This window comes from Pecten maximus, chromosome 12 (genome assembly GCF_902652985.1).
Source record: "Pecten maximus chromosome 12, xPecMax1.1, whole genome shotgun sequence".
Lineage (NCBI taxonomy): Eukaryota > Metazoa > Mollusca > Bivalvia > Pectinida > Pectinidae > Pecten > Pecten maximus.
Window position 1 is genome coordinate 14,737,305 of NC_047026.1, and position 16,326 is coordinate 14,753,630.

Genomic DNA, 16,326 nt, shown 5'->3' on the forward strand with positions numbered 1-16,326 from the left:
CTCACTTGGATTTCATGAGATATGAAACAAGAATGATGATTAAGTATATTTGTCACTGGTATTGCTATGTCAATATATCATTTTAGGCATTTTATATGGGTATGTGACGTTTTTATGCTAAAAAATGCATTAATCCATGAAATTAAATTGACTTTTGGCGCAACCCCAAAGGGATGCTCACAGTTAAATATGAGCATTATCTATTGCTTGGTTTCAGAGGAGAAGTTGTTCATATCAATATAGCCAAATTGACCCCTCTTGGCCCCGCCCCTCAGGCCCCAGAGGGATCAGCCTCACAATTTGTACAATTTTGAATCCCCACCCGATAGTGATGCTACCAGACAAATATGAGCAATATCCTTTGCTTGGTTTCAGAGAAGAAGTCGTTTATATTAATAGAGCCAAATTGACCCCTTTTGGCCCCGCCCCTCAGACCCCTGGGGGTCAGCCCCACCATTTGTACAATTTTGAGTCCCCACCCCATAGGGATGCTTCTGACCAAATTTGGTCAAATTCTGATCTGTGGTTTTGAAGAAGTCAATTGTTGACGGACGGACGGACAGCAGAGGACGACATACTCTACGGTATGACATAAGCTCACCTTGGTCCTTCGGACCAGGTGAGCTAATAATCATATCAAACTATTTTTGCACTTTGTCTCTATATTTTGTATGTAACTTTCAGTCTTACTGGTAAAAGCAATCATTTTCAGACACTATTTTTTTTTTCACTTGCAGGTATTGAATATACTTTCTATACATTGCATTTTATGACAGTATATACATTGTTATGAGGTGTAGTATCTTTAATTGATCCACTTTTAGATATTAATAATCAAATATTATGTCCTCCATTCGCTTTCAACATGTCTTACACGTTAGTACAAAATCATTCTTTCACCAAATAAAATAATTAAGTTATAAATAAATGACACAAGTCAAAATATAAAAACCCCACAAAATAAAAATACAGTATAACAACATTAATAGAGCTCATAAACTACTTAATAGTCTGCACTAATTACAGTAAACATATTTAATTTGGCATACACATCTTTATATGTGTATGCATATATTTTCAGAGGTTACCTTTTTTGCTGTAATTAGCACCCAGGGTGCTTTAAATATTGGTTACATAAGGGTTAATTAAGTTAATTAAATCTATCAAAAAATTGGTAACCATATATGTAACATTTAGCAAGAGTCTAGCTATAATTACCAAACTTAAGTCTCTACATATGAAATGTAAGCAATGACTTATTTAGAAGTTGTTTCAAAATTAGGAGGTGTGTATATATAATTTCAATTTCTCTGCCATTAAAGGGAGGGGCACTTATAGGGAACAGGTGCTAATTGCTAATTATGTGTTATATAGAAACAGTATAAACTGATCTACGCAATCAAAATTTACTGCAAAAACAAGATTTCTGCAAAAATATGTACATTTACAGTATCTTTAAAAAAAACATGGATATTCATGATGTTAAAGACCCTTACTCTGCTTGTGGATTACACTATATCTTACTCTAAGTTAAATGAGCTAAAGACCAGGCTGAACAGGTCTGTGGTCGTCTAATACAGGTTATGTAGCCATAAAGTGGTACACTGCAACACCTTGTCTGTCTTAACATGTCACTAACATTCAACCAGTCCCAAGTTATGATATCTCAAAGAACTTTAGTAACCTTTAACCTCAATGCGACCTTAACCTTTGGGATATAAAATGTAGTCCCAAAACTGTGTCACACAGTCACAAAGCATTGCCATCTGAAACACAACCATACAATTTCACTGGCCTACTTTAAGTCAGCAAGAAGTTACTGCTTGAAAAATGAAGATCAGTTTGACCTCAATGTGACCTTGATATTATAGGTTTACAGATTCATAAGTAAAGCATGACACTACTGCCTTGTATTTGTAGATTTACCTGTAAAACATCAGTGACCTAATTTTGAGGAGTCAGATATAAACAATGAATTTTGTTTTAAACCTTGACGTTAGGTTTACAGATCTAAATGTGGTATGAAGCACACTTCTCTATTGATATACATGTATAATGTATTTACTGTGGACATAAAATTTCATTGACGAGCTTCCAGTCAGAAACCACTTGCATAGCCCAATAATAATCATGACCAGTTCTGGTGATATGCTGATGTTTATAAACAAAACATATATTTATACTGTAAAACCTCTCCATGGACAGTGTTAAACTGGTTTTCTCGTGAGAAAAAAAAATCCTCAGTGTACAAAATGAGATAAATCCCACAATTGTAATAGAATTAATAATGACAAGTTTTAATACACACCCTTTACCCCATATTTTCTTTTTGTGTATTACCTGAATTACATACATTGTCGAAGTCCTTGTGATATTCTGTATTATTATTAAGGGTAAACATTTTGAATCTTAAAACTTGCACATTATTTTAAATGATAAATATATGGAAAATAAAAGTCATTAAAGCTCTAAAAGAATCATAAATTAAATGCAACTAAGTCCCAGTCACAGTGATAATTAAATTACAGCAGACAAATCCTCCTTTGGGATATTCAATTTATACATAATTAAGGTTATCAAAAGAATAAGCCATATATTATTTAAAGAGATGGAAAACACAAACCATTGTTTTGTTTTGTCAATCACTGTTTGGAATATTCAAGGACTGTATTAAAAAAAGAAGAGAAGATGGTAAACCAAATTTACAGAGTTTGAAAAATTACATGTCCATGTAAGCCATCCTTTGTCAATGTTTTTGGTCTATAGGAGGTCGTAGAAATAATCCAAGCCTTGTCCAATTTCCCAGATGGAGATTCCGGTACCCATTGATTTGGCTAGGTCTAGTCGAACTTGTATAGAGTGAAGAGTCGGGAAATGTACATTGTGTATCTCTCCCATAGATCTGGAAAAGTATGATCGTGACCATGTTCTTTATATCAATGTACATATGTACATGTATATCAAGGATTCTTATAGATTACCGGTACTATAAAATGTTATATGTTTGAAAATCTTCCCTGAGTTTATATTTTCACCTTTTCAACTTCTGTGCCAACTGAAATTAATATGTAGCCTGTTATATTCAGGCAATAAATATGAGTAAAACAGTACAGGAAAGCATGTGACAAAAAAGTCTATGTTTATAATACATGGCTATTGTATGGGTAGTATGTAAAATCCTTGTACTGAACAGGAATATATATTGATCAAGGTAAAATTAATCTACATTCAACTTTGCATTGATATTATTTGTGAAGTGTACATGTAAAATTTATAGAATAATGTCAATCACAGTAGGCTATGGTAATTATGAGTTACAATGTTATGTATCCATAACATCACAATGTTTACAAACAACTGTAACCATCTTGAGCTACTAAATTGTACTCCTGAGCATATGAAATTTACAAAAGTCATCCTGATGACGGCCACCTATAAGCAGTCAAAACATTTTGACGACTTCTAGACAAAAATTAAGATAACTTTTCTTGGATGTACTTGTATATGTTCACCACACGCAAGGGTCTCTTCTGAATACTGATAGGTATCCATCCTAGAAGATTACCACTATTTAAAATGATAAAAGTGTTGGCTTTCTTCCTATCTGTAGTTATTCCTCATGTACAGATTAGGTTAAATTTCATAAGAGAGTTTTAATGGTACTGACTGACAAATGATACTCACTTGTACTCGCCCACATGTTCTGCGGTCTCCTCCACCCACTGTAGCTTTGGCTTAAACTTCTTCAGTATATCTATGTATCTAAATCAGAACATAGAAACTCTTAACATTTATTGTGACAGATGATTATATAAGTTTATAGTGAATAAACCTATACACTATACATCATCAATATTTCACACAAACCAAGATATTTGTATGATCGTAATTTACAAAATATACAGTATACATGTACATGTACATTAAATCATACATGTATATTTTATTAATACCTTGTGCAAAACATTGGTCAATAATTAACCTTTTCGTATACAATCTATATAGAATTCTATTCAAATATTTCAATACACTTGTATAAAACACTATGGCCATGTATTCACTAAGTGACTCGATGTCAGAGAGCCAAGCCAAATGGTTTTAAAATAATTGAAGACACTGTCCCAGGTTTTCAACACATTTGATCCCTGTGACTGAGAAAGAAGGCCACCAACATTTATTCTAACAATTGCACTGTACTCTTTATCTTAACAAGCAACAAACGTAATATTATTGCTGAAGATTTTCAAGTACAGTAGAAAATCTGAGAATTTTTAAACATAATTGATCTATATGACACTGATATGTTCACCTTCAATACAGGAATATATCCAAAATGTAGTCATTCAAGACCTTATAAATCTTTGGAATAAATAACTTGGAAGTTTTAAAATATTTTACCTTTCTGAATTCAGAAATGGATCAATACAAGGCCAATGTCATTCATTGAAACAAACAGGTTATCACTCCACAAAAACACAGAAAAACTATATTTAGGTAAACTATCAACATATTAACTATATCCAGTGTGCTACTCAATATTTTGATCAGATCATCTGAGGTAGAATTCCCTGTAAGAAACTGTGCAATTAAACCTAGTCAAAGCTTATCATGGGGTACTGGCATGAGGCCATGATAGGAGCTCATCAGTATATATCTTGCTGTCTACCAGTATATCGTTGTAGGATATTGGCTACATCATGAGGCCAGGATAGGAACTTATCACTAACTATCTGGATGTCTACCATTATATCTATATAGGATATTGGCTACATCGTGAGGCCTTGATAGGAGCTGATAAGTAAATATAAAACTATTTACCATAATAATAGATTATAAATACTTACTGGTTACCAACGATCGCTCCTCCATTGCCTCCTTTGACCATGGTAAAGTCGTTTCCGTAGAAGTTGAGCCCTAGTAAGATTTTAGACCTTGATGTTCGATCTTCCTCTGGCACCAGTGTTTCTATACAATCCTTGACCCAGGTGATAGGACTGTTGGCTCCTGGTCTGTAAGAACATTATGTTACATCAACTAATCATTTCCATACTATATTATATAGTTATGATATCATCTATGTCCTTATAGGTTTTAAAATATGATTGTGAAAATAGGACACTTAAACTCATTGTCTAATATTGAAATTTTCCTAAACTATTACCTAACTCACAGTGTGGTAAGGGGATACTACTTTTGTAATCCCTTTGTGTCAAATATAAGAATATTCAAGGTAAGAAGCAGTCACAGGGTGAGTAATTATTATATAAAACATACATTTTAATTGGCATTTCATATGACATCATAATTGCAACAATATAGTGTTGACAATGACACGGAAGGATTTAGAATGAAATGAAAATGCAAAAAGTATATTTAGAACACATATAGGCCAATTACAGGTACATTTTAGTATAATGATTGAACATCTGATGTAAGATTTGATGGTGACAATATCAATAAACAGATCAATACTTTCGTATATCTTCACTTACTTCCTCTGACTGGAGAAGTCGTACGTCATCAAACTAAAACCGTCAACATTATTTTCCAGGGCCTCAAAGTCCTCCCTGGTAAACATGCCTATCACCCCACTGTAATAAATAAACATTTCAATTAGTAAAATATAAGTAATACAAGATATATATACAAGGCATCAAAATAGACCCCTTATATATAGAAATTCCAGTCACAATTGTCTAGAAATTTGAAGGGTCAAATCATAGGTCAGAGAGATCTGTCCCTTTGATCAAAAGAGTCAAATCTCACTTTGGGGAGTCAAAAACATACTCCCCACAGTCAATCTCTGTATAAGTAGAATGATGAAATTATAACAGTTTAACATACAGCAATGTATCTAGTATATGTAATATACATATGTACATTCACAATAAATGTTACATAAATGAAATGGAATAGATACAGATTTTGTTTGAACCAGTAGCTCCCATCCTTCATATCTTATCTTCAAACACATCCACTGTTTCATAGTGTGGTTGTGCCTATACACAGGGGAGGGGGTGTTTTGGGGGGAGGGGGTGTTTTTGATAGATATAACGATGTGACTACAGAGTTAATCAGATAATAGAACACCAGAAAAACTTACCCAGGATACACAGGCGGGGGGATTACTAGTATAAACAGTTTCTTTGCTTTGTGGAATGTTTCTCCTAAATGATTCAGGAAGTGGCGCAGCTCCCTGTGGAACAAGAAACAAGACAACATAAACATGATGTTCTATAAGTCTCTACTTAATTGAGTTATGCAGTTTCCCTTCAAACCTTTCTTTGAAAATTTTTACAATTAATCTCAAATAGAACAAGAGGCCCAGAGGGCCTGTAACGCTCACCTGGTTTCATGTGACATGAAACAAGAGAACTATGCTTAAGTATATTTGTCACTGGTATTGCTATGTCAATATATCATAAGCATTTTACATGGACGTACATGAACATTGGTTTTATTGTAATTCTAAAAATGTCAATATAGCCAAATTGATCCCTTTTGGCCCTGGGGGTTGAGGGGTTGGCCAGAAGGTGTCAATTTGCCTAAATTGATATAAACAACTTCTTCTCTGAAACTAAGCAATGGATATCGCTCATATTCACCTGGTAGTATCCCCTTGGGGTAGAGATTCAAAATTGTACAATTGGTGGGGCTGACCCCCCGGGGGGCTGAGGGCGCAATTTGTACAATTTTGAATCCTTACCCCAAGGGGGTGCTACCAGGAAAATATGAGCAATATCCATTGCTTGGTTTCAGAGGAGAAGTCGTTTATATCAATCTAGCCAAACGGGCCCTGTTTGGCCCCGCCCCTCAGCCCCCCGGGGGGTCAGCCCCACCATTTGTACAATTTTGAATTCCTACCCCAAGTAGGTGCTACCAGGCTAATATGAGCGATATCCATTGCTAGGTTTCAGAGAAGAAGTCGTTTATATCAATTTAGCCAAATTGACCCTGTTTGGCCCCGCCCCTCAGCCCCCCGGTGGGTCAGCCTCACCATTTGTACAATTTTGAATTCCTACCCCAAGTAGGTGCTACCAGGCTAATATGAGCGATATCCATAGCTCGGTTTCAGAGAAGAAATCGTTTATATCAATATAGCCCGATTGACCTCATTTGGCCCCGCCCCAGAGGTCCCCAGGGGGTCAGCCCCATCATTTGTACAACTTTGAATCCCCACCCTATAGTGATGCTACCAAGCAAATATGAGCGATATCCATTGCTCGGTTTCAGAGAAGAAGTCGTTTATATCAATATAGCTAAATTGACCACTTTTGGCCCCGCCCCAGAGGCCCCCAGGGGGACAGCCCCATCATTTGTACAATTTTGAGTCCCCTACCCATAGGGATGCTTCTGACCAAATTTGGTGAAATTCCGATCAGCGGTTATGAAGAAGAAGTCAAATAAGTCAATTGTTGACGGATGGGCGGAGAGACGGACGACAGACGCCACGGTATGGCATAAGGTCACCTTGGTCCTTCGGACCAGGTGAGCTAATAAAGGAATGATGACTATGAACACCCACAATATGCCCAACAGAAAACGATACCGGGAAACCACATTTCTTTACAAAATGCTTTAAGTGCAAAACAGACTTATTGCTAAACCATACTTGCTGGCCTGTCCCCCAAGCTGTGACCAGATCTCTACCACCACTCCAGCAAACTTGTTTTGCTGTAAAAAAAGCACAAATATATACAAATTTAGTTTCAATTTAAGCAAGTTGTGACAATAACAGTGATCACTATAAATGCTAAATCACAGTTTTTAGATTTTTCTAAAAGGCCATCTAGGATTTGATAAACTGAACTAAACAGCCCATTATGGTTATGCAAGACTGTTAACGAAATGTCTCTACTTGTGAAAAAAAAAGATGAAGGTCAAAGGTCAAAATATTGGTTCACCTGTTGGAACACATGTCCCAAGTATGAAGTTCAAATTTAGAGTAACTTGTGTATGAGTTAATGATTATAACCTATACAAGCTTGAGTATGGAAGGAAGGAAGGACAGAAAAACCAACAGATACAACACAATCCTATAGTCCCCCTACAATCAGGACTAACTAGTTTATATAAGGTTACTTACTGTAGGTATATCATGATACAAATACAATGTATATACCTTAATGAAGTCCATAATAACTTGTATACAGTCTTCCATGGTATCTTCACTGCTGAAGAGGGCGCCGTAGTCTTTTCCATTCCAGCCATCAAAAAACATACGAGGCACTGTTGAAAAAGATGAAATTTGGCCAAAACTTACATCCACATGGTAATCACTTTGGAATTAAGTTACAAAAATACATGGGAACTAAAGTTAACATTGAATATCATATTGATTAGAGACACCAGCATGTAATAGTAAATTGTATAAGTATATAGAGGATATCTAACAGTGTCTTCAGTAATACCAAATATATTTCACGAGTGTGGCTAATATTTTGATATTTTTCACGAGTGCGCAGCACGAGTGAAAAATATCAAAATACGTATTAGCCACACGAATGAAATATATTTGGTATTACTGAAGACACTGTTAGATATTCTGTTTATTACATTTTTTATCAACAAAAAACCTACCCCGTATGCTAACAAGGCCTACAGCGATAATTTGTAAACAAAAACAGTAGTTCCCCCTGTCCAGGTGCTGACATATATGTCGGGCTTTCTGATTGGTCAATTATTTTGGTATTTTGTAATCATTAATTTGATTGGTCAAATCAGAAAAAGTGATATTTTTCACTAGTGAAAAATATCACTTTTATAGAATGAATAATTTTTGATATTTCACTGGTAAAAATGTAATAAATATTATTATATATTATGTCCTCAGGAATTTATACAGTGGACCAACATGTACATGTACTATTGTAATCTATATTCTCAAAATCTCATCATTTTAATGCAAAATGCACAAAACATTTATTGATAACAGTTTTAGATAAACACAAGGCACATGGGTCTTTACAGTCAACAGAGTTCTGAAATATACGTGTACATGTACATACCAGGTACTGATATTTGATGTTTTGCTTTTAAGTTAGGAATTTAACATGTTTGACCAGTGTGACCTAGAAGGTAGGTCAAGGTCATTCAATTGAACAAAATTTTCAGACTGTTATAAAAACATGTTTATGTCCCAATATTATGACTCTGGGCCCGTTTGTTACTGAGAAATTCTTTAAAACTTTTAGCACATCAACGTCATTCATTTGAACACATTTGGTAGCCCTCCATCCCAGCATGAGACTGACACAATATCATAACGATAAGCCTCTTGAATATTAAGAAGAAGTTGTTAAAAGATTATAACATATCTGACTCATACGATTTGAAGTACAGGTGTATGTCAAGGTCATTCATCTGAAACTTTGTTGGCCTTCACACCTTCGTCCTAGGAAGCTATTGGCCAAAGATCATGACCTTGGGTCTCTAAGCTATTGAGAAGCCAAAAATGTAAATTGTTTAGGATGCACAACACCAGACAAAAGGCGATCACAATAGGTCACTTGATACTTCATCTCCAGTGACCTACAAATGTAAAAAGTAGACAGGAGAAAAAATATAATAATCTACCATAAAAGGGCATTCATTAGTACTTAGAACTGAAATTGTGCCCAATCCATTTGCACTGTTTACTTTTGATACTTTTTGAGATATTATTGAAGCATTGGTACTCACACATTTTGGCATGTTTCCCTGCAGTCACTTCATCCACCCAACCTGTACAGAATATAGAGGATCAGTTTTAATAGAAACATACAAAATGTTTGGATTAGAAATTTAGCTAAACTGCAGTAACATCATTACAAATCACTAAGAAATACAAAGGCCATACATGTAATACAAAACAGACTGGGAAAAAGACACTGACATGCCATACATGTAATACAAAACAGACTGGGAAAAAGACACTGACGTGCCATACATGTAATACAAAACAGACTGGGAAAAAGACACTGACGTGCCATACATGTAATACAAAACAGACTGGGAAAAAGACACTGACGTGCCATACATGTAATAGCCTTTATATTTCTTTCTTTCTTTTATAATTCTCATTTGAGGACAATGGACAATGGGGATGTTCTATTGAAATAATATGCAGCATATATCTTAAGCAGGTTGCTAAAAAAGGATAAAATTGCAAAAATGGGTCCATGGAACCAAAATTACAGTTAAAGTATTATATGCTATATAAGTCCCATTTAATATTCCTGGAAAAACTACATCCTACTGCATCAAACATTTGATAAAAAATAATAGCTTGAACTACCAGATAATGAAAACAATTGAGAAAACCTTCTTAGTATACAAATGTATATAAATACCACACTGAAGAAGCACAAATTCCCCACTCGTGGTCCATATGACTGGTATATGTATTATAGTATATAATGGACCATGGGTTGGAAATTTGGGCCAAGTCCCTGTGATCAATAGTAAAGAATTAGGTGTCCATAGAGGCACTGTAAACTCTGTTTAAAAGCACCAAAGCACCAATAAAATTCAAATTATACTGTTTCGTCCTGACTAACATTCAAAATGAGACAAAATATCTTTATGACAAATTAGAGGTGTATGATATATAAGCTATGTCAAATGACATTCATAACATGATGAATGTCATGTGATCTCTCAATGACATCCACAATAATGTGACGGGCACAGTCTTTGCATGTTATACAATCCCTAAATGACATGCTTTCTCACTTGAGACATCATGTCACATGACACACCACATGACAATCTTACTGTAATCAACATCATATGACATCAATGACATCAATGACACATCTTACCATGATCCACATCATGTGTGCCCTGTATAACAAAGGCACCTCCTGGTTTCCGCTTTATTTGAAGCCACACTGGAGACACATAGGAAAACTTTTGTGAAAACTTCTTGGCAATGGTGTAACCATGGTTATTCCACTGAAAGTCAGTATAAAAAAAATAGAATTTTATGTCTATTGACATTACGTTTTTTCTTCCATCTCTGATATTGTATACTTCAATACATGTAGTACAAAACTCCCTTAGAATATATTGCAAATACACTTTTCACTGGTCTTAACTAACACTGGAAATTAAAATATGCATCGTACATTTAGTTTTTTTGTGAATATTCCATTGGTAAAAGAATATTTAATTTCTATTTGATGAAAATATCACACATATACTGTAATCAGAAACCTAAGATAGTTTCAGGTATATAGGTCTCTGCTGTAATTAACATGGAGTGATGTTTTCTAAATTTGAAAATTTATAAATGTGCTATCATGTAACTCCTTAATTCTGTTGCCATATATAAGTTGGCCGTTACATCATAGCAGATTTACTTTGCTAGAACTCCAAACAAAACACAATTTCTGAGAGTTCAACTAATATCATACTGGTACAGTATGAAGGGAATGCTATATCCCATATCATAAATCTATCTATCAAAATATCTAATGCTTGCCCTGCTAATTGGGTCAGAAGAAACTCATACTGTGCTTTATACTCACAGGGGTGACATAAGCCAGCGTTTTACCCGGAAACCTCTTGATATCTTTTTCCACATCACAGTAGGCCTTGTGTTCTTGTAGAATATCCTTAATTTTGATATTTTCTGTTACGAGGTCTCTGTCAAAAACATTCTGGCTGCTATATTCTGTTGTTTGGGCCTTCAAGAATGAATCAAAACAGAATTCTGCTGGTCATAACTGCATAAACATAACTTTCAAATAAGATGCTTAACATTTCTTCTTTTGTGAAGGATACATATAGATATTTCAAACAAAAATTGTTTTAGAATTCAAAATCTGAAACACAATCTAATTGCTTCAGCCCATCTTTACTGTTTCCTTTTGTCCCTTGAACATTAAGCATCAGGAAATTATTACAATAAACACACTACTTATCTGGTGACGCCTTGATCACTTTTTTAATCTATCCCTTGGAGAGTTAGCAAATGTTATAATCTTGTGCATAGAATTAGAAAATACATTGAAAACCCTGAAACACACTACATTTGTACTTCTTTGTATTATTTATATTGAAAGTAATTACCTTTTTCTTCTTTTGTCCCTTAGAGAGAGTAGCATCAGTGACAACCAAAAGATGGCTAATTAAGACCAGAGAGAGAACGGTTTGACACACACAAACAAAATCCATGTCTGGTTTGTCTCCCTTGTCACCTAGACAGTAAATATCAAATGCAGCTGATGTATCAGAATTATAAGTGTTAATGAGTGATGACACAAAATAAAGAAAAGTTTCTTAATATGCATTATAATATAAGTGGTTCATAAATGTTTTTAAAGTTGAAAGTTATAATTGCCTCTTTCATATCTATCTTAATTTCATCATTTTATGGCCTATTTGGGGAGATGGATACGTGTAAATAGACCTGGACCTCAAGGAATTACAATTAGACTGACCTCTATATATACTACAGGTCTTTGTCCTCCTGATTGTATTGTTTAATCTAGTTACAAAGCCAAACATTTCTGGAAGTGTTGAAGCTATAATTCTGTCTTATACAAAGCACTTGTGCGACCACATCTTGAATACGGGGCTTATGTATGGAATCCCTATCTCCAAAAAGACATAAATGAAACAGAAAACGTGCAAAGGAGAGCAACGAAGCAGATACCGGGGATGAAAGATCTAAGTTACGAAAACAGATCGAGGATCCTTAATTTACCAACACTAAGGCGTAGAAGACTGAGAGGAGATATGATCCAAGTATACAAACTAACAAATGGAGGATACGATAAAGCTGTCACTGCGGGTTTGTTAATTCCAAACAATAACAAGATAACAAGAGGACATAGTCTGCCACTACTAAAAAGAAGAAGTAGACTAAATTTGAGAAAATATTCTTTCAGTGAGCGGGTCGTTAATCATTGGAACTCTCTTCCTAATGCTGTCATTACGTCACCAATGATCAAAACATTTGAATCCCGAATGGATATAAGCATTGGGGGCAAACTGAATGTTTTTATAATCATGAGATAGACAATAACGAACTGATCCATATTTCGGGAAAAAACTCATTATAACTTCGATCTGGATATATAGGCTAATATTGCCTGCGTCCAGTAATATTATTATTATTATTATTATTATAACAATGTTGGATTAAGTCAGACTGGTTTGAGATTTTGAACGTTTGATTACAATAGGCCTACATGTATATGGTAACTTTGACTTGTGGAGCACACTTGACCCGAGGAATAAAAACTATATATGAAATATTTTTAATAGATACTTTTCACAATGTAATCATTGGATTAGTAATTAGCTGAATACAGTTTATATCTAAAAAATGTCCTTGTTATTGGTTCGATATATAGCATCCTTTCACTCACCAAGCATACTTCCTACCACTATTGCCTTTTTCTTTCCGCCCTTAAAGCAGGGCTAAAGGTCGGTTGGCGTCAAAACCAATAAATAGCCAAAGACCTTCAGCTACAAATGTATGTAGCTGAATTATATAGGTTTCAGGGCTAGGAAACTAAGGCTAAATATATCTATAGGAGCTAGCCACAGGGACATGTCTAGTCTTATATTATATATATTGGCAGATCTGGTAATTTGTTATCATATAGCTACAAGACATGCCAATATATATGAGTATTTCTAGCTAATTGTATGGCATATAAGACACGGCATATACTATACTATAGCTACATCATACATGTATATTGTACACAATAACTACACATGCTGAAGAGCTCTGGCATTGGCAGTATGGAACGTCAAGCCAAATGATATTAAGGTCATTAACATCTCCATGCATTGAAAAAAGTCAAATAGCACTCAGTGATAGTTAGAGAACGTTGGTAGGCTGTTCAGACAATGCGTTAAAATTACATATGCCAATAACCACCTGTTAGATCTGTATCAGAATCCCACTGACTAGAAGCTACACGTTGTTTACACCATAACCTTTATCAACCTCCGTGTTAAAAGAGTTCCACATCTTAATACAATGTACATAAGGCTGGAAAATATGAAAAATGTTTTCTGCAGATCAAATTATGTTTTTTTTCTTCACATATGGTAGAGTATCGTATTGAACACCATTGGCTAGCGGAGTTGAAGACCTACCTACCTAGCTGTTCCACTACAAGGATTTTTTACGGGACTACTCTGATATTTCCTCCCCAAATAAGACCCAAGGAATTTTTACAGGACTACTCCGAAATTTCCTCCCAATAAGACCCCTCTAATGGACACAACATCTAACTCCTGTTATAAATCTATATCACTGCCTCCACTAGGGATCGAACCCGGGACCTCTGGCTTACTAGTCTTACGCACAGGTACTTGGGGTAAGAAATTATATTTGTATATATACACTAGACTCTATATAGCCTCGTATATCTCTATTTTATATAGTAATACGAGGCTATATATATAGTATATATATACAAATATAATTTCTTACCACAAGTACCTGTGGTCTTACGCTCAACCGATCGAGCTAAAGAGAATATCTCTCTAGCCGAGCGGTATATATTGCGGCTAGTATTTACCAGGGTTACATATATGCATTAACTTTCGAAAAGAGAAATTAAATAAATTCTGATTTTTACCGATCACATACCGACATAGACTTATATATAGTCTCCACGGAGATGTTTAAAATACTATGGCGCGAGAAGGATGTCATAATTAAATAGTTTTGCCTAGGCAGAAATCGAATTTTGCCTAACTGTTAGGCAAAAACAGAGCCTACAAGTCTCAAAAATAAGGCAAACATATTTCTGCCTAAGCAAAAATAATTTTGCCTGGGCATAATTCGATTTCTGCAGCTGCCTAGGCAATGATCGAAACAAAATTATTTTTGCCTAGGCCAAAATTGAATATTGCCTAGGCACAAATATTTTTTCTAAGCAATATTCGATTTTTGCCTCATTGAGGCAATATCTTATTTTTGTCTAGGCAAAAATATTTAATTATGACATCCTTCCCGCGCCATACGTGTGCCTGGCTATGTACTCACATATGAAATACTAGCATTATCGGTGAACATGCAGCGGTTGTAAACATCGAATTATTACAAGTTTATGCAGAACAGGCGACTGATACAGGACTGAGATTTTAATTAATTTTATAGAACTATTTAAATTGAACCTACAGCTAGGGAGCTGGAAGGTTCCTCAGGGTCCTGTCACTAGACTACATCATATCAATTGATTAAAAATAAAAATCTCAAGATTTGAAATAGATTTCAGCATGAAATATTGAATAAGTTCAGCCTGTGTGACATTTTACAATTTTCAAAGGCCAGTTTAAACTTGATTCATTACGTTTTTAATCAAGTGTGCATTTTTATTTTATTGATGTATTGTAATTAACAGCTAGTCTATGTTGTCATCTGTTTAATTGTTGTAAGGGGATGGCTTCATAAGTTGCTATAACTTGTGCCTGATCCTTTTCACCGATTTTGGTTCTTGATTTTAAACATATTTTATTAACCAAAACCAGGTTTGCACAGTAAAGATCATGTTCGAGAGCACTGTGTCTCAATTTAGTATGGACACTCTTAAGTTTTCGTTCTCCACTTAAATAGTAAAGTAGCTCGCTTTTATCTGAGAGATAATTTTCATATAGATTATAACTTGTTTCGCCATTGTTGTAAAAAAAAAAAAGAAGCTTAATCAGATCGGAACAACAGCTTTTTATCAAGTAACTGGATAACGTTTTTTCTTTTTCTTTTAATTGAATGACAATATTGTTTTCGTTATAAACTTGTATTTATATTTATCTAGCTAGAGTCTATCACTATAAGAGAAGGGTGTGCTAATGATTTCGTTCATGACATTTTTGTTCCAAAAAGAAAAGTTCAAATATCTATATTTTGGTGAAATAGAAATACACCCAAAAATTAGATTATTACTTAGGTAAAGTTTCTCAACTAAAATCAGAGACGTGTATATCAGATGGGATATACTCTCTGACTAAAATATAATTCTTTCTAAAATCACTAAAAATTTACAGAAAAAAAAATGTTCGTCCTTATTTTGAAAAAAAAAAAATCTTTTAAAATTTTATGTTGCCCAAAAAGACTAAATATTTAAATAAAAAATAAGCAGAGAAACTCATTATTTCCTAATCATGTTGTTCAGGGACGTAAGTCCCTGTCGTGTCCAGAGACCTATATATGTCTCTGTCGTGTCGTAAAAGTTTGTTATATTAGTTTTCGTGTTTCCCGGGAGAACTTAACCCGGAAGTAAAAGGTTGACCCCCTTCTTACGTATTCACCAATCAAAAGTTCCCACAGATCATGTGTCATTTCTCGACCAATGCAGTGCTTCGTCTTGACCGCCT

At 34.7% G+C, this 16,326-nt stretch overlaps 1 protein-coding gene across 1 annotated transcript; it reads right to left on the minus strand.

Annotated features, from left to right (window-relative positions):
* Positions 1 to 2,138: 2,138 nt before the first annotated feature.
* On the minus strand, positions 2,139 to 13,952 carry LOC117339172 (chitinase domain-containing protein 1-like). The gene is made up of 12 exons (XM_033900611.1): positions 13,880 to 13,952; positions 12,055 to 12,182; positions 11,511 to 11,669; positions 10,803 to 10,935; positions 9,682 to 9,723; positions 8,123 to 8,229; positions 7,613 to 7,674; positions 6,104 to 6,196; positions 5,493 to 5,591; positions 4,845 to 5,009; positions 3,685 to 3,762; positions 2,139 to 2,902 (listed from the first exon to the last, which is right to left on the minus strand). The coding sequence occupies exons 2-12, from the start codon at positions 12,157 to 12,159 to the stop codon at positions 2,761 to 2,763; spliced, it is 1,185 nt and encodes a 394-aa protein (XP_033756502.1). The 5' UTR covers positions 12,160 to 12,182; positions 13,880 to 13,952; the 3' UTR covers positions 2,139 to 2,760.
* Between the last annotated feature and the right edge of the window lie 2,374 nt (positions 13,953 to 16,326).

Coding starts and splice junctions, on each gene's coding strand:
- LOC117339172 (XM_033900611.1), bottom strand. CDS start 12,159: ATGGATTTTGTTTGTGTGTGTCAAACCGTTCTCTCTCTGGTCTTAATT. Junction 11,670..12,054: donor AGGGACAAAAGAAGAAAAAG/GTAATTACTTTC, acceptor TCATTCTTGAAG/GCCCAAACAACAGAATATAG. Junction 3,763..4,844: donor GGAGCGATCGTTGGTAACCA/GTAAGTATTTAT, acceptor GTTCTGATTTAG/ATACATAGATATACTGAAGA.